This window comes from Scophthalmus maximus, chromosome 20 (genome assembly GCF_022379125.1).
Source record: "Scophthalmus maximus strain ysfricsl-2021 chromosome 20, ASM2237912v1, whole genome shotgun sequence".
Taxonomy (NCBI): Eukaryota; Metazoa; Chordata; class Actinopteri; order Pleuronectiformes; family Scophthalmidae; genus Scophthalmus; species Scophthalmus maximus.
The window spans coordinates 17520665-17539603 of NC_061534.1; the positions used below are offsets into that span (position 1 = coordinate 17520665).

An 18939-nucleotide genomic window follows, 5' to 3' on the forward strand; every position below is an offset into this window, starting at 1 on the left:
AACAACTGATTCCCCAGTTATGTGTACTGAGTCAAGCTTCACCGAAACAGTTTATTACTCACGCATCTTTCAGTGAGTGCACGTACAACGCGAGGGAGCAGTGTGAGGCTGAGTGACAGACTGAGAGATGCTCTGCTGAAGTAACAGGGCAAAACACACACATAAGAGTAACGTAAAACAAACAAACAGTGAAGACGAAAAAACAGAAACACCAGCCTCGTTGTGGCATGTTTGGGATTGGCTAGATCGACTTGGGCAAAAATATAATACTCTTAAGTTATTTTTTAATTTCAGGATGAAGCAGGTAAGTTTGGAGATGCCCATGCCAAGAACCGGGGCCCGTTGACCCTTCAGATATCCTGTGACCTCTACAGCCACGTGTGCCACATTTCTAGGTTCAGGTTAGCAAATAATCAAGGCCAAATGAGATTAGATGAGATGTTGATTTTAAATTTTGCAAGATTTTGTCAAAACAAAAGCAACATGCAGTACCTACAGATTGAATTGTTATTCAGTTATAGCAACCAATAGAAATTGGGAAAACTCTTAATGCTAATGTTTGAATTTAAGACTTACAATTAGGATTATTTGTTAAATATGATTAAAGTTTATCTATTCTAGTAAATTTGTTAATGAAAAGGTTTTCCAACCCATAATTGTGCCAATGTTTGGGCTACATGCAATCCAAATGTCCGCTACTCCTGAGGTGAACACCATAATGACCTGGGGGATAAGGAAGTCTTAAGCCAGTGTCTGGCGCCACTATGGGAATCATATCAACAAGCGATGAACAATAATGGATGCACCATATTCACCTACCAGTTTTAAAACATGGGTTAAACTTTGAGTGCTCATTGGGATTCTCTCTATGACACTATGCAGTGTACAGTTCTTAAATTCAGAGTTAAAATGAAGACTTTCCTGTATCTTTCTTCCAGTGATAGGTGTTGCACCTGATGCTCCAAAGCAATATTAATGGAATGTGCTCCAGACGAATAGATGGGTATTTGACCTTGACCTTGTGTGGGAACCCAATTACACTACAGTCTGCACACCACTGAGGATTTATGAAGACAAGAAGAAAGAAATGGATTAAGACAGAGGAATACTATGGTGGCCTGTACACCCTAACACTAGTGTCTAGCTGCTAATCCAGTATATGAAATAACTTGGTTTACATAAACAATTATTCTGGCCCTTTTATTTTAGTCATATATCCTGACTAGAGCATTATCCAGTAGACGTAAGAATACTGTATGAGTTGAATTAGTGGGATACTAATTCCATCTTCCCATTCCATTTCCATGATCTGACCCTCTTTGTAAATCCCTCTGATGTATTAATATGAATATGTATATATATATATACTGTGTATATATATACTGTATATATATTGCTGTGTTCCCACCAGAGTCCTCTCTTATAAAATAGATAGAAAATAGGCGTTCAAAGATGACATGCTATAGAAGCAGGGTGGAAAATAACCATCAGCCTCCAGCCTCTAACAAAATGCTGGCAAATTGTGACACAAACTGGTGCGAGCATTGACCAGTCACCTTGGATGGAACCCAACCATTGTGTGATACAAATATTGATTCTTAAAAAAATCCCTACGTCTGTAAGCGGGCAGTCACTTCAACAATACATTCATAGTTATATAGTTGTCCACCCAGGATCGATTCGTCACAATGTGTCGACCAAAAATATGCAGCTTGACCACAGCTAACAGGATCTGTTCCCTTTGGAGGGTTTAAGGAGAATATCTCTCTGGATAGAGCCAGAAAGAAGTGATTCCACTGGCCAGAGTTGAATCACGGGTCACAAAAATAAACAAAGGATACAGTAATCTGCCAGAGAATGGTGGCAGATCTGCTTGGAAGTATTTGACAGACTCCCCGCTGGGGTCTATCCGGTCACTAAAGTGTCACAGCACCGCCAGTGATGAGTGTTGGTCATGTGCCTGGAAGCAAAGTCGCCCTCCCGAACCCCTGCTGGATCATTGTTCCAGCTCGTGTCCAAAAGAGAAAGAATCGACGGTGGAACAAGCTTGAAGCAGTGAATGTCTGCTTAAATCACGTACCATACATATATTTACTTTGAAATGTTCAAATTATCTCTGAAACCATTTCTTCACCTGTGCCTGGTGTTTGATGTCTCAAGACAAATTGTCATGGGAAATGAGCCGTCAAATTCCTTTAAACAAAACAACACATTTTGAAACATTCTTAAAACAATTTCTGCTAATTCAATTCATTCAACAGCAAACATTTGCAAATTGGGGATTAAATTTGTTCTACATATTTAGCACAATCTGACATTGTGTGCAGTTGCACGGACAATTTTTTTCCATCCTTTTATCAACACTTTCTTCTTGTCTCTGCTGCATAGCATGTTTGGTAAATCCTGTGCAAAAATAAATCATTATACTTCTGGGTCAGACCATGATGAATCTCTGTTAAATTTTTGTTATATATATGCTATTTTTCCATGCTGCACTTTTTTTATGTCGTCTCTATTGGATGTGTAATTTTTTCTTCAGAGAATCCATTTTAAAAATGTAAAATCACCATTAAACAGGGTCTCAATGCACTTTACAATTAAAGGAACATTTAAAAGTAATAGACAGTAATAAGACTATTGAGCGACATTGAAACATTTATTATAAAACAATAAAAAGAAATACATAAAAACAATAAGTTGAAAAATAGGTGATGATTTGCTTTGATCTGCTATAATATAATGGGTATAGGTGGGTTTTCAATGAAGATTAAAAAAAATTCTACTGAGTGAGCTTCTTGGACATGTAGTGGGAAGCTATATCAGAGATGAGGTGCACGGTAGGAAAATGCTCTGTAACAAACATATTTTTTGTTTACTTAAGGATTAACTAAGAGACAAGCATGGAGGGAGTGAAGAGGTTGTGCAGGTGTATATGGTGTAATAAGCTCAGTTAAATACAGAGGCGCAAGATGATTCTGCTCTGTCTCAGACAAATATCCCAAATTAATGTTTACTCTGTCACCAGCCCGGGCAGTGATTCTTATTTATTTATTTTACTTATAAGATTATTATGATTACTTTTTATGAGATCAGAAAATCGTGAGAATTCATTCCATCCGTCTTTACTGCATTTTAGCAGTTTGTTCAAAGCAATTAAGCCAAGTACATCGCAATTCACTTAAGAGGCTGGTAATATAGGATTTAAGAGCCCAGTTGTTGTTGTTTATTTGCACTGTCACTGCTCGGTTTATCACCCGTCCAACAGCCTCTGGCAGGGACTGATATGTCTACACCTCTCAGTAATTTCTAATTATGTCAAACAGGCTTGGTGTTATATGCTATCATATGTTTGATCATGTCTAATAACTCGAGTGGCCTTTCGCTACAATGCTGTAAATTGCTGTAATATACCATGAGAGGCTTGTCTATTAAATATAAAGTGGACGCTCTCGCTGTGCCACAGGATGAGAAAAAAAAACAGCTTGCAAGGGCAAAAATCCGGTGAGTCACTCCAAGGATTCATTTCTCTCTCTCTCTCTCTCTTTCTCTCTCTCTCTCTCTCTCTCTCTCTCTCTCTCTCTCTCTCTCTCTCTCTCTCTCTCTCTTTTAATCAAATATTACAAAATCAGAATATCCTCCACTTCACCTCCTCTGCAATATAGAGTTTTACACATTCCCTCTGAAGCTGTGCTGCTGGTTTGAAGTGCTGACACCTGAAGTGGGCTAACGCGTCCTCACCAGTCACTCCCTCTTATCGGGAACACACAGGCAGCTTCCTCACACAGCAGACTGGACCAGAGCAGCCACTGTTAACCTTTCTCCTAAGACTAGTGCTGAGGTGTTTTCATGTGTGGGCCTCAAGGTGTTTCAGAATGAATTAGTCCTCTCTGTGCACTACACAAATACACTGGTGCTGTGAGTTGCAGTGACAGGGGAGGACTCTTCAGATTGGGGACGAAAGCGTGAGTAAGCAGGGCGGGAAGCGAAACCCATTTGCCCACTGGCAAGCACAAAGTTTGTAACGAGACTGTTAACGGCACATTTTCCTCTATGGTTGGATTGTCTGGCAGGTGGTCAGATCAATTGTCCCCACTATGATGTCTGAAAATAAAGATGTCAAGCTTCTCTCAAGCAAAATGCAGTGTTAAATGATGCAAACTTACCACTAAAAACAATTAGAACACACAAGGCTTTAAGGTGAAAAATAATTTTATTTGAAAGCCATGAGTTTCCCATGTTTGGAACAAGTGTCAACCCACCGTGACGTCACCTGTCGGTTTGTGAACTGCCGAGGTTTTGTGAAGCCTCGAGTTTAGCATTTTGACCAGCGCCATCTGGGTTTTTTTTTGCAACCTGAGGTAGGAGCGGGGTACGGGTCTGACTCAGAGATGGACCACTGTACGTCCACCTACACCTGCAACCGCGTAGTAACTGGATGGACCAGCTGTCAATCACACTGCATCCACGCTCCAATTGATACAGTGCCTTATCGCCTATTTTACTTTAAATGAGACCACAGTTTCAAAAATTCATCATGCTGTATTTGAGAAGACTTCAAACTATACACTGAACCTTAAACTCCTAAAATAAACAAAAATGTTAACTGTTGCACTGACGCTATAAATCAATTGAGAAGTAGAGTAATTTTCTCATAGACTTCTATAGAAACAACCAGTGGATTTGCCCTCAGCTGGTGATTCCAAAGAATACAGTCTTCAGGCACTTCCGCATTGGCTTCATTTTCCGGACCCGGTGACTATGTCCATTTTTATATACAGTATGGTTTGGAAGCAAAGTGTAACAAAATGAAACGACAGAAAGGAGCTGGAATGAACAGCAGAGAAAGCAGCAGTGCAGTTGATCGTGGAATCAGGAAATGGAAATCAATTTTTTTTAAATATGTGCCGGGTGGGAACAAAGATCACGAAAAACAGGAAAACTTTCCCACAATGGCTAAGAGCAGAGAAAACAAACCTGGCCTGCTTTAGATGCAACCGGAGCTCTGAACAATGGGCAGTTTCTTTCCAAAGTGCAGAGTTACAAATCCACCACCACCGACTTGGACGGAGCTGACGGTAATTTCCAACCCAGTAAATAATTGAAGAGGAAGTACTCTGATCCCAAACTCTTGAATCAGCGGCAGCAGATCTGCTCTCCAAATCTTTTGGAGGACACATTTTCCGCTCCTCCAGGTTCAACAACAAGTTAATGTTGATTCTTTTTGAAACTTAAGGAAAAGCAGTATGTATTGGTCATGACACACTTAGAAAACACTCTGAATGCACGTAATTAAAAACATATTTTCTCTGTGCCGAATCCCTATTTAAGGGGATATTCAGGGCCACTGTTGATGCAGATTTGTCATTTAGCACTGGTGTTAAAACAAACCTGTTGAGCATACAGGCCAATTAGATCATTTTGACCAGTGTCAAAAACCCTTCGCAATTTATTTTTAGCACATTTTTTATGTTACTGCCAGATGGTTGCTGCACACAGCACTGTACAATCACAGGAAAGTAAAACCCTGAATATCTTTTGTCCTACAGATTAAAACAAAATCCAGCTGGTGCTTAAAACAAACACTGATTGATATTTGCCCGTATTATCTTGGCCCAGGTCAGTGTTCAGGCATTACGGTTTATTACTTCTATTAGCTATTTTCTAAGTGTACTCTCCCCTCAGCTTGCCAGGTCATGCATTATTCAGAGTGGCTGCTCCGACATGGAGGGATTAAACCGATTAAAATAAATCTATTATTGCTATAATTTGATGTTGCCTTGTTGTCAAGAGGATTCGCTGCTTCTGAGTGATGCACTCACACGTGGCAGGACACTGCCATCGTCTGGCTGATGGAGAGCACGTCCTGAAAGCACTGTAAACAGGATAAAACTCAGACGATGCAGTCTGTTCTTTTGTCTACCAGGAATAGTTTCTAATTTAAAGCTGCTGTCGGTAGGATTGAGAGAAGTGTGGACATAGTCTCAGAATTCATGCTCCCTCCCCCTCCGCTCCCTCCCCCTCCCACTCCGCTGCTATTCGGTTCCGCCTCCACAGCTCCTCCCGGCCCTCCGTGCCCGTACACGCTACCATGGCAACCGAAGCCAGGCACGGTACGTAACATGACGTTCCCACCGGTAAGAAGATAACCCGAAGCTAAGACGGACTACTGTCCACATTGATAGACCATTACACGTTTTTTTAGTTATCGTTGCCTCGCGTTATTTACCTGTGACTTTTTGTGAAAACAACATCGTCAGTGTTTTTGAACGAAGTTCAAGGTTATATTTTAATATTTATGAAACTTCAGTATTTGCTTTGCCATAAAGTGTATTTTGAAAGTGATTGGTTTCTCATTGCATAAATATACAACAATGTGAAGATTACTTACTACTATCAATATACCTTTTTGAATCAATTCAAAGCATTACAAATATATTAATTTGGGGTAATCAGATTCACTGGTTCAGTACTACGTTGCAGTAGCTCAAACAAAAGCATAAAAAGTACACAATGATGAAATATTGTCAAGCTTTATTTTGCACATGATAAAATACAGTAGTTGTGTTGAATATTCCTTCCTCAGCTGTCCCCCCAATAAAAGTCAGCATCTGTGGAGAAAAGCAACATGAATAGTGAAACATACTTCACATTTTGCATAGCACGGGATACTACGTTGGGGATAAAATAGTGAGGCTAACTAAAGCATTTGGTCGCGAGAGCACAGACAACGACACACAAGTCTGGAAAACTCTCAAAACAGATTAGACCGCTTTGACACAAACATATTCACAGATATTATGCTACAAACACCGCTAACCACTAGCCGTAGCACTGTGGACCTAGAACGAGCAGCCTGATCACCACAGCACAGTAGCAACACAGTCACAGAGTGCGACAATAACGTGGAAAATAAAAGATAAATGAAACAGAGATAACTATCGTATGTGAACCCTGTCGGTGTCGTTGCTTCTGTGGAGCCGCTCCGATGTTCAAATCTGCTCGATCTGCTTCCTTCCTTTCAGCTCCTTTTAGCTCGTGGTCTTTGTCGTATATGCAGTTTCTGGCAACGGAGCCGGGACGTTTTTTCGACGCTTGGCGTTTCTCTGCGGCGGTGTTTTCAAACTAACTCCGCTTCTGCTGCGAGCTCCTCGTTGTGAAGACGTGAGCTTGGTCGTGACCGAGCAAGTGGGGCTATGCTCCGGGACTGCAGCGCTGCGCCGCTCGTACCCGGATGACTGACAGCGCGGAGAGACGCCCCCTGGCTGTGATTGGACATTTTTCCTCGGCCGCGATGTTTTCTGGCAAATGGCATTAAAGGCAGTAGAGGGAGCTGAATGACCCAGAGTCTGTCACAGACGATCTGTCTCACATATTACTACCAGCATTTAGCGACAGTTTCAGCAAATGAAATCAGCAAAAAAAAATTGATATTTTTGCAAATCCTACCGACAGCGGCTTTAAAGAAATCTTGAATAAAATGTTTAATGTTTCTATATGCTTTAAATGCAGTCAGTATTTTGGTTGAGAGCATTGATTCATGTGAGAAGAATACACTAGTCCTAACATATTGGTTTAATAATACAAAGACTTTCCACATTAAATGTTAACTTTACTGAATTTAAACCTCTTGGCATCTGTTTTTCAATCCTCTGAGATGCATTTCCCACAGAGAAATGTCTATTTTGAGCAGCTTAATGCAATAACGTGGCACATTATAGGCGATCAAGAGTAACAATGGCAGAGCTTGTTGAAAAAAACTTGGTCACAGCGAGAAACTTTTTGGACATTTTGTCTGTCAGATGACAAGATTTTCCAGGAAGTGCAACCAGCCATGGATCATCACAGTATATGGGACAGTTTTTCCTTGTGGTGTGAGGATGAGGCTTTAGATTCCACATACTGTTTTAACAGTAAACTGAATATCTTGTCCTGCTGAACAAAACATCTTCTCTTGTTTATGTTTCGGACACTTGTCCGAAATAAAAAATATTCTGAGACAATTTCTTAACTACTTGAATTAATATCACCATCATATTATGTCCTTACAAAACTAAATATTGTTATTTTAGATAAGTGATGGGTAATATTCAAATATCCCTACAGCCTAAATGATCCAATGGATATTATAGATATAATTAGTACATTTACTGGAGTACTGGACTTAGTACAGTTTTGAGGTACTTGAGCATTTCCTCTTTTATTCCATTTTATTTATTCACCCCAAAAGAGGTCACTCTTAGTACTTTTACTTTTGATATTGGAAGTGTATTTAACTGTGATTACTTTATGCCTTGGTGACATTTTGAACCCATGGGCTTTTACTTGTAATAGAGTATGTTTACTTCTAGTAAACCTACTTCTTAGTTTTTGCTCTCTGATTTTTTTTTTTTTTTTTAGATACTTAAAGTACCTTTTATCCGAAAACACTTTTCAACTCAGTTAAGTTTTGAATTTTGGAGCTTTGAATGTATTTCTTCCTCAGTAAAATAGGTGAACACTTCTATGGTACTTATCAGGATGTTAGCTCCATAGTGATCTGGTCATACTTTGTGGTATTTTGTACAACAGTTAGTCCTCTTGTGTTCCTGCAGAGGCTTTGCTGCTGTAAAACACCGTCTGTTGTTTTGGTGTGTGCAAGCCGGACACCGACGTCAGCGCCGACAGGAGTCCGTCCAATGGGGAGGGGAGGGGAGGGGGCGTTCACGTCGCCGTCATTCCTCGTCCCTCATCGGCTGCGTGAACCGAAACAGAACGAATGGGGAACGAGACAGAATAAACGACAGAAACAAGTAAGGCGATACCAACGGTGAAACAACGTGTATGGGATTACACTGTCCGTGATGCCTTCAAGGGCCTCAATGCGGTGCGGACTCGTGTGCAAAGAGCAACCTCCGATACGTGCCATTTGTTAATGTAATGCTGGATTGACGCGACGACATGAACAGTTGTGTTTGTAAATCAAAAACAAAACAAAAACAAACAAGAAGTATACGTGAAATGTCTCTTTTGGTGGTCGTGTTCCTCCGGTCGGCACGTCGTGTCCTCGGCTGAGGCTCAGTAGCATGGCGGTCCGAGCTCGGTCGCTCCCTGTGTTGTTCACATGCATGCGGACGCGACAAACGTCCCGCACCGTGTCTCCGCGCAACAAGCTGCGGCTTCACGCGGGCAGCAATTCTCGTTGGCATCGTGTTCCTCTGTTTCACACCGTGTGACGTTCGCGGTCATTACCAGCAGCTGCTGTGGCCTAACGTCAGTGGTGCCCAAGCACCACAGCTTCAAAATGCGCCATTATTCACCCTACTCAAGGAAAAGTACTCGTGTATCCTGAGTAGAAATGTAACTAAAGTAGCAAAAGTAATTGTACTCGTGTATCCTGAGTAGAAATGTAACTAAAGTAGCAAAAGTAATTGTACTCGTGTAATTGTGCATCATTAGAGATGTGGAAGTGGAACTGCCGCAATGTAGATATGTGGAACTTAAATGTCAGTAATTTGGAACCACTTATTTAATACGTAAGTGTTTGTAAAATGTGAAACCCAAATGCAAAAAAGATCTAGAAACTGACGAGGTAAAATTGATGAAGTAAAGTGTGTGTAAAAGCATAACCTTTCCCAAAGAAATGTAGTCAAGTACAAAGTGCCATTAATTATAGAAACACTCAAAACGAGTAGAAAGTAAAAATATACTGAAAAAAGAATATTGTTTACCAACTTAAAAGAAAACTAGTCAAAACAATTGTGAATGAAGTTTGTCCAACTTAAATTAACACAACTGATAACTTAAATTTGAAAAAAATGGGCTCAAAATCAGTTTGTTCACAGTAAAAGTATAAGCATTGAAATTAGAGTTGTAACTAATTAATTTTGTATTATCGATTAATTTGCCCCTTATTTTCTCAATTAAACAACTTTTTTTTTATTGATTTTAAAAAAAACGTATTGATTTGTGAAAGGTAGTGAACAATATTCGTTTATACTTTCCACTGTGACATATTCTTCAGACAACATGTTTTGTCCAAAAGCCATAGATATTTATTTTAATATCACTGTCCTGGTTAAATACATTTTAATAAATAAATAATGAAACTCTATTTGATTGTAAAACAGCTCAATTTGAATAAATGTGCTTTTGATTGAATGATCAACTAATCATTGCAGCGCTACGTGAAAATAAACTTTCTAGTTTGATTTCTGAGGTATTACAGGGGATTTGTACTTTCTTCATCATGGACAGTGCACCGGTTGAATTGTTTCCTGGAATCTGTACCGGTCCAATTTCACATTCAAACGTCTGCTTGGCATGTGCTTAGTCAGCACGTCCTGGTGCACCTCTACCGCTGCTTCTCTATCATCCTCTTGGTCTATTCGTGCCATCTTTTGTGTTGTTCACAAACAGGTGCAGCTATGGGCAAGTCCCAGTCACTCTTGGCCAAACACAAAGACGAGAGTCAGGACGTGTTGACGAGTGAAGGCGAGTACAGAGACGGTCAGAGAGAAGAGGATGGCAAAAATGGAGATGTGTCTCAGTTCCCCTACGTGGAGTTCACCGGACGGGACAGCGTAACATGCCCGACGTGTCAGGGCACCGGCAGAATCCCACGAGGTAAAACTTTCTAGATATTGGTAATCGATATCTAGTCTACTGGGAGCTGTAGATTATCTTGATCTAGATCCATGTAGACCAGTTATGACAAACTACTAATTCCCTGTAATTTCATTTAAACTGTGCAGTACTTCACTTGACTGTGGAATCTCAATATCTTTCCATTTGTAATCCTGTTTAAATTGTTTATATTATTGCTGTGTCCACTAATGCTTCTTACCTTTACAATCCCCTTTGATTCTGTAAAAAATCTCCCCACTGTGGGACAAATAATGGATTATCTTATCTTACTCGATTACCATTATCAATATCAATTTTAAGGCTGTATGAGGAGCTGTGGCATTAAAACCCCTGAAAACTTTATTTTTCTGCAACCTTGAATATTCATTCAAATTTATGTTCAGAAATAAATATCAACTGCTACATCACATTACGGAAAAGGCAGAAAATATAGGTGAAGAGTGTTGTTGTGGTTTCCAGGTTGACACACTCACTGCATGTCACATCACAGCTCACACTACAGGAGACAGGCTCCCCGACGTGTCCAGATATTTAGCTGTTAGATATCTGGACACATCGTGAGTCACTTTGGCCTTGATGGTTTTTTGGAAATTTGTAGTTTACATGAGAAAATCTGTGCTCAAAGTAAAAAATATGATATTAAACAATAGTATTTGAATTTAAATACTTGCTTTGTGTTGATTCTACATTAATTCCATCATTTTACATTTAAATATCCATTATTACCAACTGCAGTCTCAAGAAAAAATCTTGTGATTAATCACAGCAAATTGTGTGATTAATTAGTTCTCAATCTTTTAATCGATTGACAGCACTAGTTTTGTCACATTTGATTGACAGTGACAACTGACATCAAAATATTGCACAAAAAAACACAAAGTACAAAAAAACAATTAGATAATCAAAGTATAAAAATGTTTCCCTTTGGCAAAAAAAATGAGTGTACAAATAGGACACAATTATTTACAGTAGGAATCTGAATAATATGAAAATATGTTTATATAGCAATAGGAAGTACCTGCACATGTGTTGTGGCTCTAAACTGGAGCATAAAGTAAAGTTGATAGTTGATTGGTGATAGTAAACTACCAGAAACATGAAAAAGTCCACTTCACAATATGGCTATGATTCTTCTTGGGCCTGAGTTCTACAGCAGTGTTAACTAGTGCAAAACGTACAACCTGCACTCACTGTCAACATCAAAGTTACATCTTTCCTCTTCTTAAATAACAGGTCAAGAGAATCAGCTCGTGGCTCTGATTCCATATAGCGACCAAAGGCTCAGGCCAAGCAGGACGTAAGTCAGCTCTCAGTGTTCTTTTTACAGATTAGCTGCGTAAGCTGTATATGACGAAACAGCTTGAACACACAGTCATATGTTAGATTCTGTAGTCATCTGCTGCTTTCAGGGTCACACTTCTCTTTCTTCTCTCCTGCAGAAAACTATATGTCACAATATCCGTGGCTCTTTGCCTGCTGCTGTCTGGCCTGGCTGTTTTCTTCCTTTTCCCTCGCTCCATCGACGTCTCCTACGTGGGAGTGAAGTCTGCCTATGTCTCCTACGACCAGGACAAACGAATTGTCTATCTCAACATCACAGTAAGATGACAATGCTGTAGTCAATGGGGATCCTATTAAACAAAATTCAGGGTTAAACAGTAATGGCTTCAAATAATCCAGAGTTTGGGACGAACAGAGTTCTTCTCCGAGATGCCTCCAGGAACGAAATAAATCTTTTTAAACTCAAATGCTGACTAGTGTTACAACCATGTCCTGGTGCACTACGCCGGCCCATCTATCCCGGTCAAAACCTGCTGGTAGGACTTAGCACCTTGGTAAATCCGCAGATCGGGCAGATCTAATTAAAAGCGAATGGGTTGCATGTGGTGAAATGCTAAATTATTGATGAGGATAATATTAATTATATTCTCTAAGATGTGAGCAGAGCAGAACTGCTGCCTGCCAGAAACGGGACTGCAGCAGGCTGCAAACATCTAACTATATAATGACTGACTGACTGAGAATCGTCCAACCACAAGAAACAACATTTCGACTTCAGGGCAGTTTAGATTCAGTTAAGGTTGTTTTTCAGGACAGTGGAGTCTGGAGCACTGCTTAACTATAATCGCCTCAGTTAAAAGTGAAAATACACCGTCCAAAGTCGGCCACTTCTCCCCAGTTCAACCAGAGAGAGAGAGAGAGAGATTTTAGATTTTTGATTTTTAAAAAACAATGTTTATTAAGATTTACAAGAGAACATCACGGTCCTCTACAAATGAAATGAGTAAAAAAAAACACAACAACAAAATAACAGAAAACCAGAATGAATCAGGTCATAAACACAGAGTGAAAGATGAGCTCACCCTCCTCCACTGAACACACAGCCGTGGTGAAACACCACTGATTCAAAAACTCTTGCATGTCGTTCATCAGAGAGTGGAACCTGAAGCCCACTCTCACTCTGGCTCTCACCAGAGACACTACATGTGTCAGCTCGTGTCCGGACACATTGCCTATCTTGTCCTTCCTGCTTTTATAGATCGACAACTTGGCCTGACCAACCACAAAATTCAGCAACTGCCACTTTGCAGCATCTTGTTTTCTGTAGCCAGAAGCCCGTAAACATTTCCCCACAGTCGAAAAACACTGTTTTTAACATGTTAAAAAGAGGTTTGAGTCTGTGACAGTCCAGATAACAGTGAACGATGGTCTCCGGGTGTGGACAGAATGGACAGGTGGAGGACACGGTGGGATTTATCTTGGACAGAAAGAGATTCACCGCCAGCGCCCCGTGGAGGATCCTCCACTGCAGGTCTCCAGACCTCTTGTTCAGTGGAGGCTTGTACAAGAGTCTCCACACCGGCTTGCTGTCCCGTGGGAGTCTGTCCTTCCACACCATGTCCTTCCTCCCACCCAGCGACTTCCTCTGAGTGGCCAGAACACAGTGTCCGTACAAACCTTTCCCAGTTTGCATGTGAAAATCAGCAGCAGTGTCCGGTGGGTCAGCATGACGTACTAAAAAACCAATGTCCGGAAAAGGGTCCCCCGAGTCGGGGGCTTCGGTTCCATCAGAATAGTCCTGCAGCATCTCCTTCTCCCCACTGTCCAATCTGCTGTTCCACTCGTTCAGCATTGTCCTGGTGTGGCGGGCCGACCTCAGGCCCAGCAGGGAGGCCACTGCCTCCGTGTTCTGGAGACCAGGACCAGCAGCCTCCACAATCCCCCCAAGTTTCGTCAACCCAGCTCCCGTTAGCCTGTCGGTGAGTCCGGGTCTGCTTCCGTCGTGGAGATCCAGCCGGGCCCCCCACACCAGAGGCTCCTCCAGGAGCCAGAACAGAGACGCTGCAGGTCCTAGTCTGGACCACTTAAAAAGTCTCCACGCTGTGAGAGAGAGAGAGAGAGAGAGAGAGAGAGAGCGCATTGGTGGTCGAGTGAGCTGCAGAGTTAATGAAGAGAGGGAGCAGTGTTAGCGAGAAAAAAAGCAGTGAATCAGGGAAATTAAATATTCATCTTTAGTTTATTTTCATTCTACATGGTATACCTTAAAAATAACACTGTTATAATACACTGCAGGAGAATCTGAATGTACATACTGTTGAGCATGTAGCAGCTAAATGGGCAGATGTTTCCCTCAGGGGTGTGTGGAGACCAAAAACAGAGCTAAAAGAGAGGGAATGTTGGACTCAGATTCACTAGCTGTCCAGAAACATGAGTGCAAATGAATTATAATGTTGCTCCAATGTCTTCTACATGTGTATATTAGCCACCTTTATCTAACTCCTTCAACTAACTAACTTACATTGTGATAAGTCAGTGTTGTGTCTACAGCTTGTTTCAGCTGCCCCCAAGTGACCAAACAAATCTAAACCATTGTAAATTAGCAATTACATTATTCTCACACCTTTTATTCCTCTTCCACTCAGAACAATCTGAACATCACCAATAACAACTACTACGCCATATCTGTGACCAACATCACAGCACAAGTGCAGTTTTCCAAGACGGTGATAGGGAAGGCCAAGTTTAACAACAGCACAGTGATCACACCATTGGATGAACACCAGGTGGGTCCAAGTACTTCTTACTGTTCATACACAAAGAAAGAATCCATAGGTGGTGAAAAAAACAAATACATTTTTTCTCAGGGTTCAGAGATGTGAAGGCAACGGACTTCTGATCCACTTTTATTTTTCCAGCATCTTGATTCTGTCCGACTTTACTCACACACTTTTCATGTGACTGCTCTAAAAATTAAATTATATTTCTGCAAAATCCAAATGTCAAATGTTTTGAGACATCATATTATAAATCTTGGTTCCACCTCTCACTCCTGGCCAATGATTGAACTGAATTGAAAACGTTAACTACCAAACTACTTTTGCTTTTGTTTTAATTTGCAAAAATGTAATATCTTGATATTTTTCTGTCTCAGATGCTTTATAAATTGTGTTATTGCAGATTGACTACACAGTCCCCACCACCATTGCTGATGAGATGAGTTATATGTTGTAAGTAATTAAGTAACAGTCCTATAAATGTGCTATTGACACTTGAATCAGTAAAATGTTTAATCTTATATAACCTCTGTTCTTACAGTGACTACTGCACTTTGCCAACCATTAAAGTTCACAACATAGTGGTCATGATGCAGTAAGTAAAACATTGTCAATGTTGTTTTAACATTTCATTTAATATTGTCGTTAGTTTTTGTGATTTTTATCCTTGAGTCACATGATTAAGCTTCAGTTGACTTAATCCTCAGTAGTAAAACCCAAATTAATTTTTTCTTGCCAAGTATCATGAGACTAAACTTCAGGGGAAACCGGAAAGAAAAGAAGCAGCAAATATTATAAAGCCAACTGAAAAAAACGGTTTGTTAAACAAAAATGGGCCATGTTTATTTTAGAAATCAGTTCAGTCTGAGGAGGATGAAGAAAACAGCTGCTTTTACCAGGAGAACAGAAATAAAACATCACTATTAAAGCCCAACTGATTGTTTTTTATTTATTATTGGGGGGGCAATGTGTCTGTGGCTCTAATGACTATATCACCAATATTTTCTGGGGGAACTGATCATTTTTTTTAAATGGTCAATGAAGACTTTCCAGGTTCAAACTAGATATAATAGTCTCACACACATAAACCAAGACTTGAAAGTTTAAAAGTCTACAGACTTTTCAACAGCATGAACGTCATAATCATGAATCAATGCGAGAAAAAGACGTCAATTTCACATATTTAATCATAGTCAACTCCTGTGGTTCTTGAGATCTTGTTTACATTAAAGGGCAAAAACTTCTATATTATGTGAATTATATGATAAATAATTATAATCTAATAAAACTAAGATCTTGTATATTGCAGGGTTTTGAACTGACCAACTAACTCGACATGTCTAACCTTGTTGTTTTCTGTGCAGTAGTTGACTCTGTTGTTTTTTCAGGGTGACGGTGACGACGTCGTACTTCGGACACGCGGAGCAGGTCTCCCAGGAGATGTACCAGTATGTGGACTGTGGGGGGAACACTACCTCCTTGCATGGACAGGTGCAGGTCTACCAGTAAGGCGAGAGAAAAGACCCAGGGTGTCATGTAACTGCTGTAACTGAGGTTCTCAGAGATCGACTGCAATGGCTTTTTTTAATTAGTCACAGCATTTTTAAGGTCCTTACCTCTTTTTTCATTTATAGGTAAGATATGTTCAATCTTTTTATTTTGCAATTTCAAAAAAAAAATAATGTCATTTTTCACAGCCGAAAAAACTTACCTGCCACAGCCAGATTTTTGCAGGACTCAACTCAAAGGTTGTCGTCATTTTTCCAACCTGGTTCCGACAAAAATAGAGATATATATATATATATATATAGAGATCGATGGAAAGAAATTACAGTGGTTTCAGGTATGATGCACTTTGGCCTGTTCGTTCCTTATCTACAGAGAGCAATACAAATGTTGAATGAATATGCCCCCTACTGTTCTTTATCCCATTTAAATACTCTTGATGAATGGGAAAATTTAGGGAAAACACAATAATTAAGATGTGAGGGTACTTGACTTTTTTTTTTACTTTTCCCTCTTCATTCCTTCCTACTGAAGTCATTCTTTTATTTTATTTTTCCATGAAATAAAATTCTTGATATGATATAGTGTAATATATTTGATGAGTCATCTTTATATCTTCATCCTTTCTTTTTCGGTTCAGAATTCCTTATTCTCAGCTTGAGTAAAGGTTGGTAATAGCAGTTCTTTTCTTGTTTATCAGTCATCCACCAGCAAATGTGACAACTGTGAAGACTTGAACATCAGCATATCTCAAATGAATAATCAAAAACATTTTTTGCCATCTAATAATGAAAAAAAAAGGGATAATATTTCCATTTCCATAGCAAATGTGGGAGCATTACAATGGGCTATTAAAATACAAAAATGTGTAAATATAAAATATCTACTTCTGGTTTGCTTCTAAATACTTCAGATTCAGATTTAGTGTTTGGTCTGGAAGTAACTTTTCCCCTTAAACAAGTTTGTGTTTTTTTGTGGATTTAAGTGTCACAGCTTTATTAATCAAATCTGAATCTTTAAATTAAATTTTGAGTATACTGCTTTTGTTAATTTTAATTATAGAGATTTTTGTCTGTCACTTCTCATCATTCTGGACTGGTTTGCCTTAAGTCAAAGACATTGTGTAACTGAATGCTCTTGTATTTTTGTTGTACAACACCACAAACAGTTTACATTACTGACTTTTTATGTTGCCAGTAACACAGAAATACCAGATGCAAAAATAATTTCAAAGTTAAAAATTTCTGATCTGAGTTGTGATCACACAGGTAGGAAATTCGGACAGATAATATGAATTCTAGTCATCAGAAAACTGTAACCCTAGATCAAAGCCTTCATGACATCTAATAACAGTGTAGATATGAATACTTTATTGTTCCTGCCTAACATCTCAATGTTTTTGTGTTTTTAATGCATGAAGCTGAAAATAAAATCATGAAGTACTTGGAAAGTTTCCTTTTTTCTTTTCTTGTATGTGCCTGTAATATTCTCTGTGCACACTGTGTGGAGCCGAGTGCTCAGCGAAAGTACAGTATCATTCACCACTGCTGAAGATCCCAAAACTGATAGTTAGTTCACTGTTTTTTAAATGCATTAATCATCAATAATGTGCATATTTTTCAGATTATTAAAATGATTACAAATAAACTGTTTAATTACTTTTCATTTAGACTAAAAAACATGCTGGAAGACAGGCTAAAATAGAAACTTGTTTATTTAGAATTTTAAAAAACAATGTTTTGCTACACAAATGTATATTCAGTTTTTGAGATTTTCTGACATCTTTTTGTGATACATAACTGTTTTATCTAGTTATATTTAAGACTCTATTTAGAATGCCAAAGCTGTTTTTCTAAAACAAAACAAAAAAGTTGCCGCGTATCATTTGAATATAACTAACATCACATATAGTTCCCAAATATTTTTGGCTTGTCTTGGCTGTACTGTATGTGTGTGTGAAAGTGTTGCTCAGTACAGGGCTCTTGCTGAAGCTGGAAGCTCACAAAGTCTCCTGTGATCACATCTGTTGCTCTCATTAAAGCTCCAGTTCAGTTCTTCTCTAAGATCCAGGTCAGTGGTTTGGACCAGAGCTACACTCAAATACATGAGGCCAAAAGAAAACACACGAGTACTCAACCAGTGAGTGCCTTCAGTTTTCTGTCCGTCTGCTTGCAAAGACTGTATTTTTGTGTTTCGCAGGATTCAAATTACGAAGATAAACATTTTATTGTATGACACAAAATGTAATCGAAGTGGTTATTATTAATGTTGTCTATATGTGTGGAATGATATCTTATTTATATTTGTAAAAAGAATTGCAGTACACAGATATTTCATTTTTTATTTTTTTTATTTTTTAGAAGTTTATTGTTGTAAAAGGACTTTTCTTTTCTGTTATTTTTACGGTTATACTCTGCCCCAGTGCACATCTTTGTCAAAAAATGTTTGTGCAATGTATTCGTCAAAAATACCTGAGATAACATTAATTTTAAGTTGCACTCTAAAACGTAAACTTTAGCCTTAAACATTTATGTACATGTCTGCCATTATTCTGTTTTGCCATCATTTATAGTGTTATCGTCTTTTGTCTTTAGTTTGTGATTATACTTCTCGTTGCGTCCACATTGATATGCAAGTTTTCACTTTTCACATTTTTCCCACACAATTCTGTATTGATTCAGTTTCCCCACCCAGAAGAAAATTCGCAATTTATCTGGATCTAAATTGAGAAGTCGCAGTCAGACTGTCTCAGTCC

At 39.2% G+C, this 18939-nt stretch overlaps 1 protein-coding gene across 2 annotated transcripts; it reads left to right on the top strand.

The window, feature by feature from the left end:
• Positions 1-8642: 8642 nt before the first annotated feature.
• On the top strand, positions 8643-17634 carry tmem106ba (transmembrane protein 106Ba). 2 transcript variants are annotated; one of them, XM_035608154.2, is made up of 8 exons: positions 8643-8789; positions 10396-10602; positions 11857-11920; positions 12063-12222; positions 14547-14687; positions 15082-15131; positions 15220-15273; positions 16067-17634. In XM_035608154.2, exons 2-8 carry the CDS (start codon positions 10404-10406, stop codon positions 16185-16187), a joined length of 789 nt encoding a protein of 262 aa, XP_035464047.1. In that variant the 5' UTR covers positions 8643-8789; positions 10396-10403; the 3' UTR covers positions 16188-17634. The 2 variants fall into 2 exon arrangements, with proteins under 2 accessions (XP_035464047.1, XP_035464048.1); XM_035608155.2 differs by lacking the exon at positions 8643-8789 and adding an exon at positions 8839-8863.
• Positions 17635-18939: the final 1305 nt, after the last annotated feature.

Coding starts and splice junctions, on each gene's coding strand:
- tmem106ba (XM_035608154.2), top strand. CDS start 10,404: ATGGGCAAGTCCCAGTCACTCTTGGCCAAACACAAAGACGAGAGTCAG. Junction 11,921..12,062: donor AGGCTCAGGCCAAGCAGGAC/GTAAGTCAGCTC, acceptor TCTCTCCTGCAG/AAAACTATATGTCACAATAT. Junction 15,274..16,066: donor AACATAGTGGTCATGATGCA/GTAAGTAAAACA, acceptor TTGTTTTTTCAG/GGTGACGGTGACGACGTCGT.